The 16,452-nt window shown below is 42.4% G+C and overlaps 1 protein-coding gene across 1 annotated transcript; it reads left to right on the top strand.

Annotated features, from left to right (window-relative positions):
• Positions 1-779: 779 nt before the first annotated feature.
• On the top strand, positions 780-16,452 carry UBE2V2 (ubiquitin conjugating enzyme E2 V2; the record flags this gene model as incomplete). The annotated part of the gene is made up of 3 exons (XM_082015201.1): positions 780-824; positions 10,898-11,023; positions 16,306-16,452. The coding sequence occupies 3 exons, from the start codon at positions 780-782 to the stop codon at positions 16,450-16,452; spliced, it is 318 nt and encodes a 105-aa protein (XP_081871327.1).

The following is a 16,452-nucleotide window of genomic DNA, read 5'->3' as shown; positions in this document are numbered from 1 at the left end:
GTTTTAATGTATAGTAATAAAAATCCAGTAATTATAGTTCTGTAAGTGAATATTACACGACTCTCTTTAGAGGCAGTACATCTTCATATTCTGTTGTGAATGTCATTATCTTTAACAACTTAATCAGTGTGCTTATTTTTTAAATTAGAATTTTTAAATTAAAATTTTTTTTAGATTTAAAAAGACTTGATTTTTAATTTGTTTTCAGATATTAAAGTGTGGGTTTTTTTTAAATCAAGTGAAAATGTTTCAATTTTTCTCTTACAGTTTACATTATTAAGATAATTTGTGTTAAATGTTGCATTCTTTAATTATTTTGGAGGGAATTTGCCATATCAATTTTATGTGGATTCTAATTGAGTAGAACTTGACAGACAGTGAAGTGATTTTGAAATGTACTGACTCTAAACAGTACTGTGCTTGGGAAAGAGAACCTGAACTAAGCCGTCTCAAACTAAAGAGAGCTCTTATTTTCTCTTTTATAGTTTGTATTGCTATCACTTGGTAGTAACTAGCTTCCAGTGGAGTGGTTAGTTGCTTCAAAACAGTATGAATGCTAAATAAATTTGTTTAGCTTTGAAAGAATATCCAGCAGTTGCTAGTGCTTAGCATATAAAAGCAATGAAATTGTTTTCGTTAATGTGAGCAGTATTAATTACATCCTTTCCTTTTCTCTAGTTAAAGTACCTCGTAATTTTCGCTTGTTGGAAGAACTTGAAGAAGGGCAGAAAGGAGTAGGTGATGGTACAGTAAGCTGGGGCCTTGAAGATGATGAAGATATGACACTTACCAGATGGACAGGAATGATTATTGGGCCACCAAGGGTAAGTGTGATGAATTCAAACGTTTTTCTTAAGTTTGTAGCCAATACAAAGTAAAAAAAAAAAGTTACTTTGCTACAGTGTACAGGAATTAGTTAAAATTCCTTGTCTGAAGTTGTAGAAACACTGTATATTTGTAGAATCATTTAGGCTGGAAAAGACCTTTAAGATCATGGAGTCCAACTGTAAATTCATGTTAGAATTCATCACTTACTGGCATGTTACTAAATGTTTTCAGTCTAGCCTCCCCTAGTGCATGTTTCTGCAGCTGTCTCTGTAAGCCAGTTGTGATTTGAGACTTATGTCGTGGTTTAGCCCCAGCCGGCAACTAAGCACCACGCAGCCGCTCGCTCACTCCCCCTCCCACAGTAGGGTGGGGGAGAGAATTAGGAAAAAAACCTTGTGGGTTGAGATAAACACAGTTTAATAGGACAGAAAGAAAGAAGGAAACAACAATGATAATACCGACAAAGGAATGTACAAGAACAAGTGATGCCCAATACAGCAATTGCTCACCACCCGGCGATCGACAGCCCGTCCCCGAGCAGCGATTTCCGCCCCCCGGCCAACTCCAGTTTATGTACTGGGCATGACGTCGTATGGTAGGGAATATCTCTTTGGCCAGTCTGGGTCAGCTGTCCCGGCTGTGTCCCCTCCCAGCTCCCCGTGCACCCCCAGCCTGCTCGCTGGCAGGCCAGCACAAGAAGCTGGACTGTCCTTGACTGCTCAGCAGCAACCCAAAACATCAGCACATTATCAACAGTTTCTCATCCCAAATCCAAAACAGTCTCACACTGGCTTCTGTGAAGAAAACCAGCTCTATCCTGGCTGAAACCAGGACAGTATCCACCCCTTATTCCATACCATTTACGTCATGCTCAGGTCCTGTACTTTCAATACATTCCAATTATTCATTATTACTCTTCCTGTCTTTTAATATATACACACAGATATCACTTTCTTAGTCCATGGGCCATCACTTTAAAATGTCTGTGTAGTTCATTCAGTCCATGACTCTGGGCTTCATCCATCATAGCAGTCTCTCAGGGCAGGGGAGATGGTATGTGGTGTTGGATCGTTATCTGGCACGGTCCATGTCCATGATCTGCAGGTCGAAGATGTCGGTCTCGAGGGATTTGTTGGGCGCAAGCTGCTGAAGCCAGTTCTGGTTCCATCACTGCTGCATGTTGCTTAGTTTCGGTGAAGCTCATTCTTCATCAGTCTGGGTGATTCTTACTGTAATACCATCGATATGGTAGATAGCAACCATAGTAGTAATGACATACTGTATTGTGTAACAATTAACATAATACAATTCAAATCATTGACTATTTTCACCCAAAATCAAATCTCCTTGAGGTACACATCGGACTTCCCCATCCTTCCGCATTACCCACCAAGTGCACCCAGGTCCCTGGGCAAAGGCAATCCCACGAACGGGTTTACCTTTGCCTGAGGCAGGAGTAACCCAGACTGTCTTCCCCAGCATATTTCTCACATGCACCACAGGGACTTTATCCCCTTCTACAGTACGTAAAAGTTTTGATTGGGCAGGGCCGGCTCTATTAGTAGATCCCCTAGTGTTGACTAACCAGGTGGCTTTTGCTAAATGTTTATCCCAATGTTTGAATGTCCCATCACCCATTGCTCTCAGTGTAGTCTTTAACAGTCCGTTGTATCGTTCAATTTTTCCGGAAGCTGGTGCATGATAGGGGATGTGATACACCCACTCAATGCCGTGCTCTTTGGCCCAGGTGTCTATGAGGTTGTTTCGGAAATGAGTCCCGTTGTCCGACTCAATTCTTTCGGGGGTGCCATGTCGCCATAAGACTTGCTTTTCAAGGCCCAGGATAGTGTTTCGGGCGGTGGCATGGGGCACAGGGTATGTTTCCAGCCATCCGGTGGTTGCTTCCACCATGGTAAGCACATAGCGCTTGCCTTGGCGAGTTTGTGGAAGTGTGATATAGTCAATCTGCCAGGCCTCCCCATATTTATATTTCAACCATCGTCCTTCATACCAGAGGGGCTTTAACCGCTTGGCTTGTTTGATCGCAGCACACGTTTCACATTCATGGATAACCTGTGCAATAGCGTCCATGGTCAGGTCCACCCCTCGATCCCGAGCCCATCTATATGTTGCATCTCTTCCCTGATGGCCTGAGGTGTCATGGGCCCACCGAGCTATAAATAATTCACCCTTATGTTGCCAGTCCAGATCCACCTGAGCCACTTCAATCTTAGCAGCCTGATCCACCTGATGGTTGTTTTGATGTTCTTCGGTGGCCCGACTCTTGGGTACGTGAGCATCTACATGGCGTACTTTTATGACGAGATTCTCTAGTCGGGCAGCAATATCTTGCCACAATTCAGCAGCCCAGATGGGCTTGCCTCTGCGTTGCCAGTTGCTCTGCTTCCATTGCTGTAGCCACCCCCATAGAGCATTTGCCACCATCCATGAGTCAGTATAAAGATAGAGTACTGGCCATTTTTCTCGTTCAGCAATATCTAAAGCCAGCTGGATGGCTTTCACCTCTGCAAACTGACTTGATTCACCTTGTCCTTCAGCGGCTTCTGCGACTCGTCGTGTAGGGCTCCATACAGCAGCTTTCCACCTTCGATGTTTGCCTACAATACGACAGGACCCATCAGTAAATAGGGCATATTGCCTTTCATTCTCTGGCAGTTCATTATATGGTGGAGCCTCTTCAGCACGCGCCACCTCCTCTTCTGGTGATATTCCAAAATCTTTGCCTTCTGGCCAGTCCATGATCACTTCCAAGATTCCCGGGCGATTAAGGTTTCCTATTCGAGCCCGCTGTGTAATAAGCGCGACCCACTTACTCCACGTAGCATCAGTCGCATGATGCGTAGAGGGGACCCTCCCTTTGAACATCCAGCCCAGCACCGGCAGTCGGGGTGCCAGGAGGAGCTGTGCTTCAGTGCCAACCACTTCTGAGGCAGCTCGAACTCCTTCATATGCTGCCAGTATCTCCTTTTCAGTTGGAGTATAGCGGGACTCAGATCCCCTATATCCTCGACTCCAAAACCCGAGAGGTCGACCTCGAGTCTCTCCTGGTGCCTTCTGCCAGAGACTCCAGGTAGGGCCATTCTCCCCGGCTGCCGTGTAGAGCACATTTTTAACATCTTGTCCTGCTCGGACTGGCCCGAGGGCTACAGCATGAACTATCTCCTGCTTAATTTGCTCGAAGGCTTGTCGTTGCTCAGGGCCCCATTTAAAATCATTCTTCTTCCGGGTCACTTGATAAAGAGGGCTTACAATCAGACTGTAATTTGGAATATGCATTCTCCAGAAACCCACAACGCCCAGAAATGCTTGTGTTTCTTTTTTGCTAGTTGGTGGAGACATAGCTGTTATTTTGTTGATCACATCCGTTGGGATCTGTCGACGTCCATCTTGCCATTTTATTCCTAAAAACTGGATCTCTTGTGCAGGTCCTTTGACCTTACTTTGTTTTATAGCAAAACCAGCTTTCAGAAGGATTTGAATTATTTTCTTCCCTTTCTCGAAAACTTCTTCTGCTGTGTTGCCCCATACGATGATGTCGTCAATGTATTGCAGATGCTCTGGAGCTTCACCCTGTTCCAGTGCAGTTTGTATCAGCCCATGGCAAATGGTAGGGCTGTGTTTCCACCCCTGGGGAAGTCGATTCCAGGTGTATTGGACACCCCTCCAGGTGAAAGCAAACTGTGGCCTGCACTCTGCCGCCAAAGGGATCGAGAAAAACGCGTTAGCAATATCAATGGTGGCGTACCACTTGGCTGCCTTTGACTCCAGTTCATATTGAAGTTCTAGCATGTCTGGCACGGCAGCGCTCAGTGGTGGCGTGACTTCATTCAGGCCACGATAGTCTACTGTCAGTCTCCACTCTCCATTAGACTTTCGCACTGGCCATATGGGGCTGTTAAAGGGTGAGCGAGTCTTGCTGATCACTCCTTGGCTCTCCAGCCGACGAATCAGCTCATGGATGGGGATCAGGGAGTCTCTGTTGGTGCGATATTGCCGCCGGTGCACTGTTGTGGTAGCGATCGGCACCTGTTGTTCTTCGACCCTGAGCAACCCCACCACAGAAGGGTCCTCTGAGAGACCAGGCAAGGTGGACAGCTGTTTAATTTCTTCCGTCTCCAAGGCAGCTATACCAAAAGCCCACCGGTACCCTTTTGGGTCCTTGAAATACCCTCTCCTGAGATAGTCTATGCCCAGGATGCACGGAGCCTCTGGGCCAGTCACAATGGGGTGCTTCTGCCACTCATTCCCAGTTAGGCTCACTTCGGCCTCCAGCACAGTCAGCTGTTGGGATCCCCCTGTCACCCCAGAAATACAGATGGGTTCTGCCCCTATATGGCTTGATGGCATTAAGGTACATTGTGCACCAGTATCCACTAAAGCCTTATATTCCTGTGGGTCTGATGTGCCAGGCCATCTAATCCACACAGTCCAATAAACTCGGTTATCCCTCTCCTCCGCCTGGCTGGAGGCAGGGCCCCTCTAATCCTGCTCATAGTACTCGTTACCCACTTCTTGTAAATAGGAATCAGAAGTCCCCTCAAGAGGATCAGAGGTGAGATCAGCTCTTCTATTCTTTCTGGGGAACTGCCCACTGGAAAGTGGAGCGACGATTTTCCTCGAGGAACCTGAACCCCCTTTTGTAATTGTTTTCCCTTGCAGCTCACGTACTCGTGCCTCTAGGGTCGAGGTAGGTTTTCCATCCCACCTCCTCATGTCCTCTCCGTAGTCACGCAATTGAAACCACAGGGTGGCTCGCGGTGTGTATCCTCTATATCCTCTCTCTTGAACAGAAGAGCGCTTACTCCTAATGGCTGAGACACTGGTCCGTACGGGTGGAGGGTAGGGCATATCCTCTTTGAATTGCCGGAACTCCTGGGACAGTTTCTCTACAGCAGAGACGCAGGCCCGTAGGGAGGAAGAGAGACTTTCTTCGTATTGCCGGAGTTGGCCAGCCAATTCATCCACCGTTGGTCTCTCTCCGTCTTTCCAGGCCATTATTGCTAATGAGTTGGCATATGATGATGGTGCACTCCGTACAAACTTCCGCCACATAGGTCGCGTGCAATTGACTTCATCTGGATCTTTGGATGATTGTCCATTGTCCAAGTCACCATAAATCACTTCCAGCACCGCTAGCTCCCTCAGGTACTGGATACCTTTCTCCATGGTGGTCCACTTGCCTGGGTGACATAGAACATCTTCCTTGAAGGGGTGCCTTTCCTTCACACCCGACAGGAGTCGTCTCCAGAGGCTGAGGACTCGTGCACCTTTTCCAATTGCTTTGTCAATGCCCCCTTCCCTAGAAAGGGATCCCAGCTGCTTGGCTTCCCTACCCTCTAATTCCAGGCTACTGGCCCCATTATCCCAGCATCGGAGCAGCCAGGTGACAATGTGCTCACCTGGACGACGGCTGAAATCCTTTCGCATATCTCGCAGTTCACTCAGTGATAGAGATCGGGTAGTTACCGTCTCTTTTATGAGTTCTTCCTCTTCCTCCTCTTCAAGCGATGACTCGCTCTCTTCACTCTTCAGTCCTTGTGATGGCCCTGCTTCAGAGCACTCTGCCTCCTCACTCGCTTCCTCTGCCTCCCTCTTAGCAGAATCTTCCTCCTCCCTTACTAAACGAGCTGACTTCCGCTTCCAAGATTTCTTCTTTTGTACAGGGGCAACTGATACTGGGATGGGCTGGTTCTCTGGTTCAGCTGCAACAGTCTGAGTAGCTACAGTGCCTGTTGCAGGGGTTGGAGTAGTCACAGTGCCTGCCACATTGCCATCAGACCCAGAGACCCTCTCTCCCCTTTGCACAGTGTTAAATAGAGCTCGGTAGGCATGGGCCAGGCCCCAGCACATGGCAATGATTTGTGTCTCCTTGGAGCTGCCAGGCTGACAGCATACTTCTTCCAGATATTCTGCTAGTTTATCAGGATTCTGCACTTGTTCGGGAGTGAAGCTCCAAAACACCGGAGGTGCCCACCGCCCCAGGCATTTGCCCATGCTGTTCCACACGCCCTGCCATTCATAACTATCCAGCCTTGGGGCAGATCTCCGGGTGATATTCTTAAATCGCTTGCCAACCTTAGACAAAACCGAAACAATGTTCCCCAGAAGTAGCAATAGAGGTATTATAACTACCCAAGGGTGTTCAAAATACGGAAAAATTACTGTGATGAAGGAGGAAACGTTATGATAGAGGGTAGCAAAGGTATCATTCTGCATTTCCTCCATAGAAAGCCTTTCAGAGGCAGAAGTATAATTGCTAATCGTCTCCACAAGACTGTAGCCAAAATACAGTAACGGCTTTAGTACAGAGTTCAGATGATACCACATTAAGCTCAAGGTCAGTGCTCGAAAAACAAAACTTGCAGGCGAGTACAGCAGCCCGCAGAGACCAACACCGATCCTTAACATGTACAACAAAGACGAGAGCATCATGCAAATCAAATAAACTGATATTGTGACCTGCAACTGTTATTATCTCAAGCCTCGTGCCCCACGTTGGGCGCCAAAAAGGACTGTCGTGGTTTAGCCCCAGCCGGCAACTAAGCACCACGCAGCCGCTCGCTCACTCCCCCTCCCACAGTAGGGTGGGGGAGAGAATTAGGAAAAAAACCTTGTGGGTTGAGATAAACACAGTTTAATAGGACAGAAAGAAAGAAGGAAACAACAATGATAATACCGACAAAGGAATGTACAAGAACAAGTGATGCCCAATACAGCAATTGCTCACCACCCGGCGATCGACAGCCCGTCCCCGAGCAGCGATTTCCGCCCCCCGGCCAACTCCAGTTTATGTACTGGGCATGACGTCGTATGGTAGGGAATATCTCTTTGGCCAGTCTGGGTCAGCTGTCCCGGCTGTGTCCCCTCCCAGCTCCCCGTGCACCCCCAGCCTGCTCGCTGGCAGGCCAGCACAAGAAGCTGGACTGTCCTTGACTGCTCAGCAGCAACCCAAAACATCAGCACATTATCAACAGTTTCTCATCCCAAATCCAAAACAGTCTCACACTGGCTTCTGTGAAGAAAACCAGCTCTATCCTGGCTGAAACCAGGACAGACTTATTACTGAATTACTGAGTTAGGAACATACTTAGTCTATATTTCCATCATTACTGCACATAAATGTACAGTGATAGTACAGTCTACAGGGTAACTGTCTTTCCACAGTTTATCATATGTGCCTAGTGATTTTAATTCTGTAGCAAATTGACAATATATTTTCAACTTTCACAAGTTTTATCAAATAGTCTTTCAGTATAGCATTGTATGCAATTCAGTTGAATCATGCCTGAAGACCAAGCAGTTTTTAATTACTGCTAGTAAGATAAAATATATCCACAAAATTCTAATTCTCTGACTTTAAGTGCTGTAGAATGTAATCAAGACTGATAAAACCTAGATTGATAAAAACTTCAAGAGAAGTAATCATCTCAAGTATCTGAGTGTCAGCCTCATCACATATGAATGGACACATCTTTACTTCTGTGCACTCTTTCTCATGAGCTACAATATGATACAAAAGATCACTGTGTAAATGAGTAATTTAAATGAATATAAGTTAGCATATGTCTTTCACTGCTAACATGAGGTTACTGTCTTGTGTGTCCTTCAGTGCTGCAGGGCTTATTGGAAGAACTATCCAAGTCATGAACTGAGATCAGAAATTGGCCTCAGTGAAGATAATGCCTTCCAGAGTAACAGAGTTCCAGGATTACATTCAGTGTAATTCAAACTCCTTTTGGAAGTCAGAGTTAGCTGTAACTTGCAGTAGACTGTTTTGAATATCTACATAATTGTGCTGAGCATCTAAGATTTGCATGCATTTGAGAGAGAGCCAGTTTAAAATATAAGCATAATGATGGTGTGCTTGGATACTAGCTTCTGTGGAATCACAGTGTTTGAACACGTGTTGAAGAAAGCTTATAGTCTTTTGGGTTTTGAGAAGAACTTGCAAATGTGAGCTAACTGAAGTAGTGTCTCCCTGACTCCCCAGACATCCTCCAGAACTGCCTGTGACTGGTTTCTGGTTCAACCTAAGGTAGCTTCCTAACACATCTTTGAAGGGAGTGATTATTATGTAGGAGTCCAAATGTTTTAAAAAATAATTAAGAGTGCATCCCAGGTTGCTTTCTTTTTTATTTCGGGCAATTTATAGTGCTGTTATTTTATTTTCTCTATGAAAAAGTGCACGCAAGTAATATTTTGGGCCATTTCAGGGGCATGCAGTCTTGTTGAAAGAATGACTTGCAGTATGTGGTGGTTGTAGACAGTGAAAGCCACCAGCTCCCAAATGAGTGGTGGCGCCTTGAGAATTGCATATCCAGTTTCAGGGTTTGTAGAAAACACGTGTTTTTGGAATTGGTTGAGTTATGTAGACAGTGTGCAGTTAGGCAGAACACACAACATTGCTAGTACTGTCCACAGTCTTCATGTTCGTGGCTTCTTTAGCGCTGTGCAAAAACTGCTTCTCAGGTTTTTTTCTTGCTTCATTTGAAAGGTGAACCAACATGGAGGGGGGAGGGGAAGATTTGTTTTGGATTATAGGAAACATTTTTTTGACCTGCCAAAAATGGCTTTTTAGGATTTTTGGGGAGCTGGCCAGGGATGCTTGGCTTGCAGTAAAACAGTGCCTTGAAAAACTGAGCAAAATTGAGAAGCCACCTGGATAGGAAAAAGGAAATGAGAATGAGTGCTGTTCATAGGTTTTTTTCAGAGTTGTGAGCAGTGTATATACATTTTGGCCTATTTCCAGTATAACTGACTGCCTCCCTCTCTGGGAAGTAAATTGTTTTATATGGGTGAATAGTGAGAATTTTTGTAACTGTTTTCTTGCTGTGGTAGCAGCTATGTTACCATTAGCAGGACAAGATTACTTTCATTGAGCCTTTAGCTTTTAATGGGAAAGAATAACAGAAAACCTTTTTTCTAACAGAGGATGTCCTGCTTCACCTTGTTTCTTTATGACCCAGTTGCTGCTCAGTCTCTGGCTTCTCGAAATTGTAGGACACAGGGTGATTCAGCAGTCCGATGTCCACTCTGCCTTTTAATTGACCACAGAGTGGACTGTCATTTGATAACTTGACTGCGTGGTTGATACTTCTACTTGGAGAGAGTGACATCTGGCTGATGCAGAATTGCTTAAAGATGGTACTTCTGGAAAGTTCAGAAGCATGTTACTGCTTTGGGTTTATGTTAGCTGTATCTGTTGTGCCAATGGAAAGACAGGTGTGGAAGCTGGATTTACTTCCTTTTGGAGCACAGAGGCATGTGCATCAGTGACCAGCAAAGCTACTGACAATTTTATTGTGCATGGCCTACTTGACAAGAATAAAAAAAAAGAAAGAAAAAAAAAAAGAAAAAAACGTATTCATTTCTAATTGGACATTCTTGAAATATATTTGCACTTAGAATGATCTATTCCATGGTCTCTTTGGAGTGATGTCTTCTGCAAACTGTCACTTTACTGTCCAAAGTTTGTAAATCCTCTAGTAAACCAAGCAATCCTCAGCTATGAAAGTCTTGGATATCTTCTGGAGTGTTAATTACTTCTAGAATATGTTTTGTGCAAATACTATTTTCATCTTGTTCTTGGTTGTGTCTTAACTGTTGGTTTATTGACATCTTTGTCTTTTCACATTTCCAGGTTTTTTTGCAATGTTAGGTATTATTTTTTACAGGGGAAAGCAGTAATTTTCCCAAAGATTATTGATTTTTCTCTCAGCCCTCTGTTGTGCCAAAGTTGTTTTGGGCATGGAGGTGGGTAGGAAGGATAAGAGTAAATGTGAATTAAAAAAAAGAATTGTATTCTGTTAAAACTTTTGTATGGTACAGTCAATAAGTAATGTAATTTATACAAATTCATCAAGTAATCAGTATAACCAAACCAGTGCAATATCAATCAGTAATCCAAGACCATCAACTGGTACACCTTCTTAACAGATTTGTAATTATTTCATATTTCTTAATCTTTATTCCTCTTGTCTTTGCTTTGTTTTTTTATTTAATATTCAGCTTTCAGTAAGATGCATTAGTCTGTCTTTTTGCTTTCTAGACGAACTATGAGAACAGAATATACAGTCTGAAAGTAGAGTGTGGACCTAAATATCCAGAAGCACCTCCTACAGTTAGATTTGTAACTAAAATTAATATGAATGGAATAAATAATTCCAATGGAATGGTAAGTTGAAATGGTAAGATCAACCATGTTGTTAATTTGTGCTGTAAATTACTTCTGTGAAAAGCCCAGGTGAGGAATGTGCATGTTGGACAGAGCTTTCATATTTAAATTTTGTAATATAAGTACTTGATTTAAATCAAATTTTGGTTACTTACTACTTCAAATCTTTAGGTGTTTACAATCTGTTAGTGGTTCTTAGTGGCTTGTCAATGAGATGAGCATTATTTATAGTATTGAAACAGTTGTTTCTTTTAAATGAAGCTGAAGATTTTAGTTTTCAACAGGAAAAAAATGTTTAAGCCATGTGTAGGTATTTCCCTTGTAAGACCCTTATAAAAGAGGATTAGATTCATATTGTAACAGGAGTTCTACAGACTTTATCTGATGTTTCCATGAAGGTTATTCCTGATGAGTTGCACCCTGGATATAGTAACTCACCTGTAATGAACCAATGTATTTGAACTCTTATTTTCTTTGTTTATTCGAATTCAAGGCGATTCTGAGCTTCAGTCTTAAGGTCTTTTGATGTAGATGGTAATCACTTTCATTTTAAGATCAATTTGCAATAAGTCACTTTCACTGATCCCACACTTAGGATGGGATGTGTTCATGTACATGAGCAATGGCAGCAGCTCAAGCAAGTCTGTTACTCCATTATTCACTAGGTACTTTTATCCTGCAAATAACTCTTGAGGTACCCCATTGCTCAGTGAAAAGAGGTGTGAGCTATCTTGCATTTACAGTGGTCTATGCGTATGTCAGCAGGAAATAAAATAATGTGTTCACACTTGTCTTTAGAGAATGCAAAGTAATTGGGATAAGGTAATACTTAAAGGCGAGTCAGAGAGCATCTTTGGATTTTAAATAATTTGCAAGATTTAAAAGAAAGATGGACTTGCATTTGTGTAATTAACAGTACTGAAATGTGAAGCTTGATTATCTTGATGACTGCAGCGGAGGGAGAGGTTCTCAGGGGTTCTTTTGAGCTCTTGCAGGTGGTAGGGTGGTGTACTGGCTGGTCATCCAAAGCCAGCACACTACGCTTCATAAATAATCTAAAACTAATTTGAATGCTTCTTGTGTAGCCAACAACTTTACTGAATGTGAAGGTCTCATTAAAATTGCTATCTATAAATGAGCTGTGGCCCTTCATCACAACTGTGGCTTGTTGCCTGTAAGTATATGTTTATTACGAGGTTGTGACTAGCAAAAGGTGCCAATCTGGAATGCAGCAGAGCTTTTGGTACGTTTATAATACTATTTTCATATGTCCCCCTAGTAACATGTATTATTCTGAGTCAGTAAAGAAGAATTCTCTCCTTGCTTCATCTGTGCATGCCTGAGAGTGTATGTGTTGGTTTCTGGAAGCAGAATCTCAGACCTGCAGAGCCTGAAGGCTCGTGTTTACTGAGCCAGTCAGCTTGAGATTTTGTTTGGAGCAGTCTACACTGCTTCAGCTTGCTGAGGAACAGGGTGAATACTGTGACAGGAAATCCACCTGGTGGTTTTAAAAGCACTCTTAAAATCCAGTCATCGCTACAGGAAAATTTGTTTTTAGTAAAGCTTATAAGCTTATACAAAACCTTCATTCAGTTTTGCCTGAACAGTTCTGTAAGGTAGTATATATTATGAAGGAGTCGCTATGCAAATGCGTAACCTATTTTTTTAATGGATTTAAATAGGACTAGATAGTATTTTTAATGAAACAGTTTTCATAACTAATGAATTTTAAACTAATTTATTACATAATTTTTAATATGCCCACGTCCTGGTATCTTGCATTTTAGCTGCTTTTCCCATTGTGCTCGCTAGCGTTGTGCCAAATGTGTCAGAGAAACTGGGGGTACCTTCAGCATCCCTGGAACAATTCATATTGCTGCTTCCTATTTTGGTTCCTTCTTGTTTCTTCCAAGCTGCTCTTTCACTTTCTGATAGTCTTTGATTTAATAGATCATAAGTGGTTTGCTGCATTCTTTGAATGAATTACAGGGTATAATTTTCAGGCAAGCTCTACTATTTGTGCTTCTGCACCCTGTCTTTTGACACGTGGCCAGCTTTTGATCACATTGCTTATAGATGGCATGAAAAAGTTGGTGACTTGCAGGAAAGAGACCTGAGACTGATACTGTATGTCATAGCAGTATTATCTTACTACTCAAAACATCTGTAACATTAAGGTACTCTTTACAGGAGGTGTGTGCCAGTTAATGCCTGAGGAGAAGTAAGGCCCCCAGCTTGAGTTTAGAGGGTGATGATTTCTGTTGAGTTGGAGTGTGAATGGTGGAGGGGGGAGATGGGTATGTGCTAGAGTTACTGGGGGTCTAAGGAAGCTAGTCTCATACTGCCTTGTTGGCAGTAGTTCTCAAGCTTCTTGACTTACAAGTCCCTTTACATTTTGCATAAAAAATGCACATGTAATTTATCTGTACTGACAGTTACAGTTTTATTGACTTTTTGATTATTCTGTGAGAGGAGTTTTGCCTGTAAGTAACTTTTCCATCAACAGCATACCTTCAGGGATCCCTGTGATTGCTCTTTGAAAAATTTAGTGCAGGAAAGAAGAGGACTACTTCATGAGTATTTTATCTCGAAAGACTAAACTTAGGTGCTCTGAGTCGCCCCATTAAATTGTCTTCCTTTTCTTATCTGCAAGTTAGTTTTTGTGGTTTTCTGCTTTTCAGTTTGCCTATGGAGGTACTGAGTTTGTGTACAGGATTAGGGTAGTAAGTTCAGAAAAGCTAGTCCAAGTACTTATGTAGGGCTGGACAGAATGCCTTTATGTTTTAATGGCATCACTGTTGTAAAATTGTATTTAAATTATCATTCTTAATGCCGCAGGGTCTTTTCTCTTGGATGCTTGTGTGTCCTGTATTGATAAAACACAGGTTGCATTCTGACATGCGATTTATTTTCCCATGGTCATTTGAGGATGTCTGATTCTTGCATCTGCGAGAGCACTCTTCAGCAGTCTTATCTGGGAGGATTTGCAGTCACTTTTGTTCATTTAAATACCATTTACAGCTGGAAATACTTGTTTCCTTTAAACTCGCTTGGGACTCAGCTATAAACATCTGCAGCTATATGCTAAGTGAACGTAAGATCTGAGCCCTTCTTCTGTTACCATGGTACTTAACCACTGTGAAGTTTTTCTTCTTTCTGTGGGACCCCATGAGGAAAGATGGTGATCTTATGCATTTCTCGTGGCATTTTCTATATGGAGAACAGTTTTGAGTAGTGTGATATTGACTATTCTAACTTCTGAAGTGAATTCATGTTGTTCCTAGTTTGCTGGGTCCAGCTTGTTGGGTAGAAACTCTGGAGTGTCCTTTAATCTTATCTAGAAGGATTAGAGAGGAAGAGCTTGGTAGCTCAGAACAAAGATTCAGGCTAAATGGTGCTTTACTTAAGCTGCTACTTGATAACACAGGTGACGTCTTATCAGAATTTCCCTTTTACTCACTGGTGGTTTTAATAGTGTGCTTTTTAAGAAAAGAGAACCTGTTTCCCAGTTGCAAAGATTATTCTGCTCTGATATTGCCTGTTTTATCTACCACGTTAAACCAAATACCCCTTTAAAAAGGCGTAGTAGTAGTCTGGGAATTACAGTGATGGTCTGACCAGCGTTACTTTCAAAGCCTTTCTGTATTAGCTCATACATTCATATACGTATTTTAAAATAGTGTGATCTTGCTGCATAATGGAGCTTTTCTTTTGATGCTCTTTTTCTTCCTGATTTATTAATGTTTGCGATTAAGTAATCTGACTGCCTTTTTTACTGTGGTTTGATGATTTGCTGTCTTTGACAGCACTATTGACTTTAAGGGGTTCCCGACTCTGAGCAGAATGCTATTTGTGTGAAGAGAAATGCTTATAGTGAGCTGTGAATTGGATCAAGGATCCTGCTTAGGCACTTCTTTCCAAGGTGTTTTTATTAAACGAGGTGCGTTCTGTCAATTCAGGTCAGAAAGTAGCTTGAGCTGATAGGCAGTAGCACTGTTAAAGAAACAAGTGCCTAGTGAGAGGGAGCAGAAGTTCCTTGGGTTAGTATTGCTGCCCAAGCCAGTGTTTTGTTAAACCTTGGCCTCAGTTTCCTTCTACAAAAAGGTTTAGTCTCATCTGGTGTTCAAAAAATAGACAGCCTCACTTTTTGAACAATCTAGGAAGAAAACATCTGTTTTAATGTTCTTATTTCTGATTCCAGTGTTGTTTTTTCTTTCAGTTTGCCCCAATTAAGATGGGAAAAGAAACTTCTTGATGTTTTATGCTGCCTAAATCATAAAGCAGTGACTTCCAGCACTTTTATAGCCATGTGGGCTGCCTGTGCTCTCTGCCAATGGAATTCAGTAGCGTGCAGCAGCCCTGTTCCTGCCCATGGGCCTTCTTTGCAGTTGCACAGTTGGAGGCTCCTCTATCTAAGTTCCTTGTTGCAGGGGCTGGGTAGCCAGGACTTACCTGCTGCCAAAAGAACTCCCAAGCTGACTTTAAATTGCTGACTTTCCTATGGAAACCTCCCTGTTATAATATAATTGTGTAAATTGTCCCACAGGTTTTATAAACGCATAGGAGAAGTCCCATGTCCTTTCCTTTCAGTTCATATTCAAATTGGTAAGTGATGTACAGTAATCTTCACGGCTCCATAAGATGACTTACTGTAAGAAGGATGCAAAGAACTGAGAAATATCCAAACATTATGAATTAGTTATTTCAATATTTCAAGCCTTTTTTTAGTATATGTAGTGACTCTTGATGTATCAGAAGCACCATGTAATATCGATGTGAAATAAATCACTAATGATACTTGTAGCAAGGGAAAAACACGGGAAATTTTCCTTTAGAAAGGTGTTCTACAGACTCTTGTGTGGCAGATTCTTTTAGAGAACTGAGGAAAATCCAAGTGTATATATTGGCATAATGAAGGTGATAAGTTTTTTCTTTTTTTGGAGTAATTTGAAACCAATTAATAAAAACAAATTTTACAAGATAGGCTCCAGTTTTGCAGTAAACAGTTCGCTGATCTCCTCCTCCCCCCCCTTTCCTTCTCACTAATATTAGTATCAGCACGGATGAAGGGGTCCACCTGCATGGATTTTATTGCAGAAACTGTATCTGCGTGTAAGTATATGATTGTTTTCCGTAAAATATTTTATGAACATAGGAACTTTGTGCCACAGAGAAAGTATCAGGGAATGCTTAGACTCTTTCGTAGACCAATTAGGTCAGTAGTTATTTATGTAGAGATTTTGTATTTCCTAATATCTTATAATTCCCTCTTTTTTTTCCAGGTGGATGCGCGGAGCATACCAGTGTTAGCAAAATGGCAAAATTCTTATAGCATTAAAGTTGTACTTCAAGAGCTAAGACGTCTAATGATGTCCAAAGAAAATATGAAGCTTCCACAGCCTCCAGAGGGACAAACTTACAACAATTAA

This window comes from Phaethon aethereus (genome assembly GCF_964289735.1).
Source record: "Phaethon aethereus genome assembly, chromosome: 2".
Taxonomy (NCBI): Eukaryota; Metazoa; Chordata; class Aves; order Phaethontiformes; family Phaethontidae; genus Phaethon; species Phaethon aethereus.
This window is presented reverse-complemented; position numbering and strand designations above follow the sequence as displayed.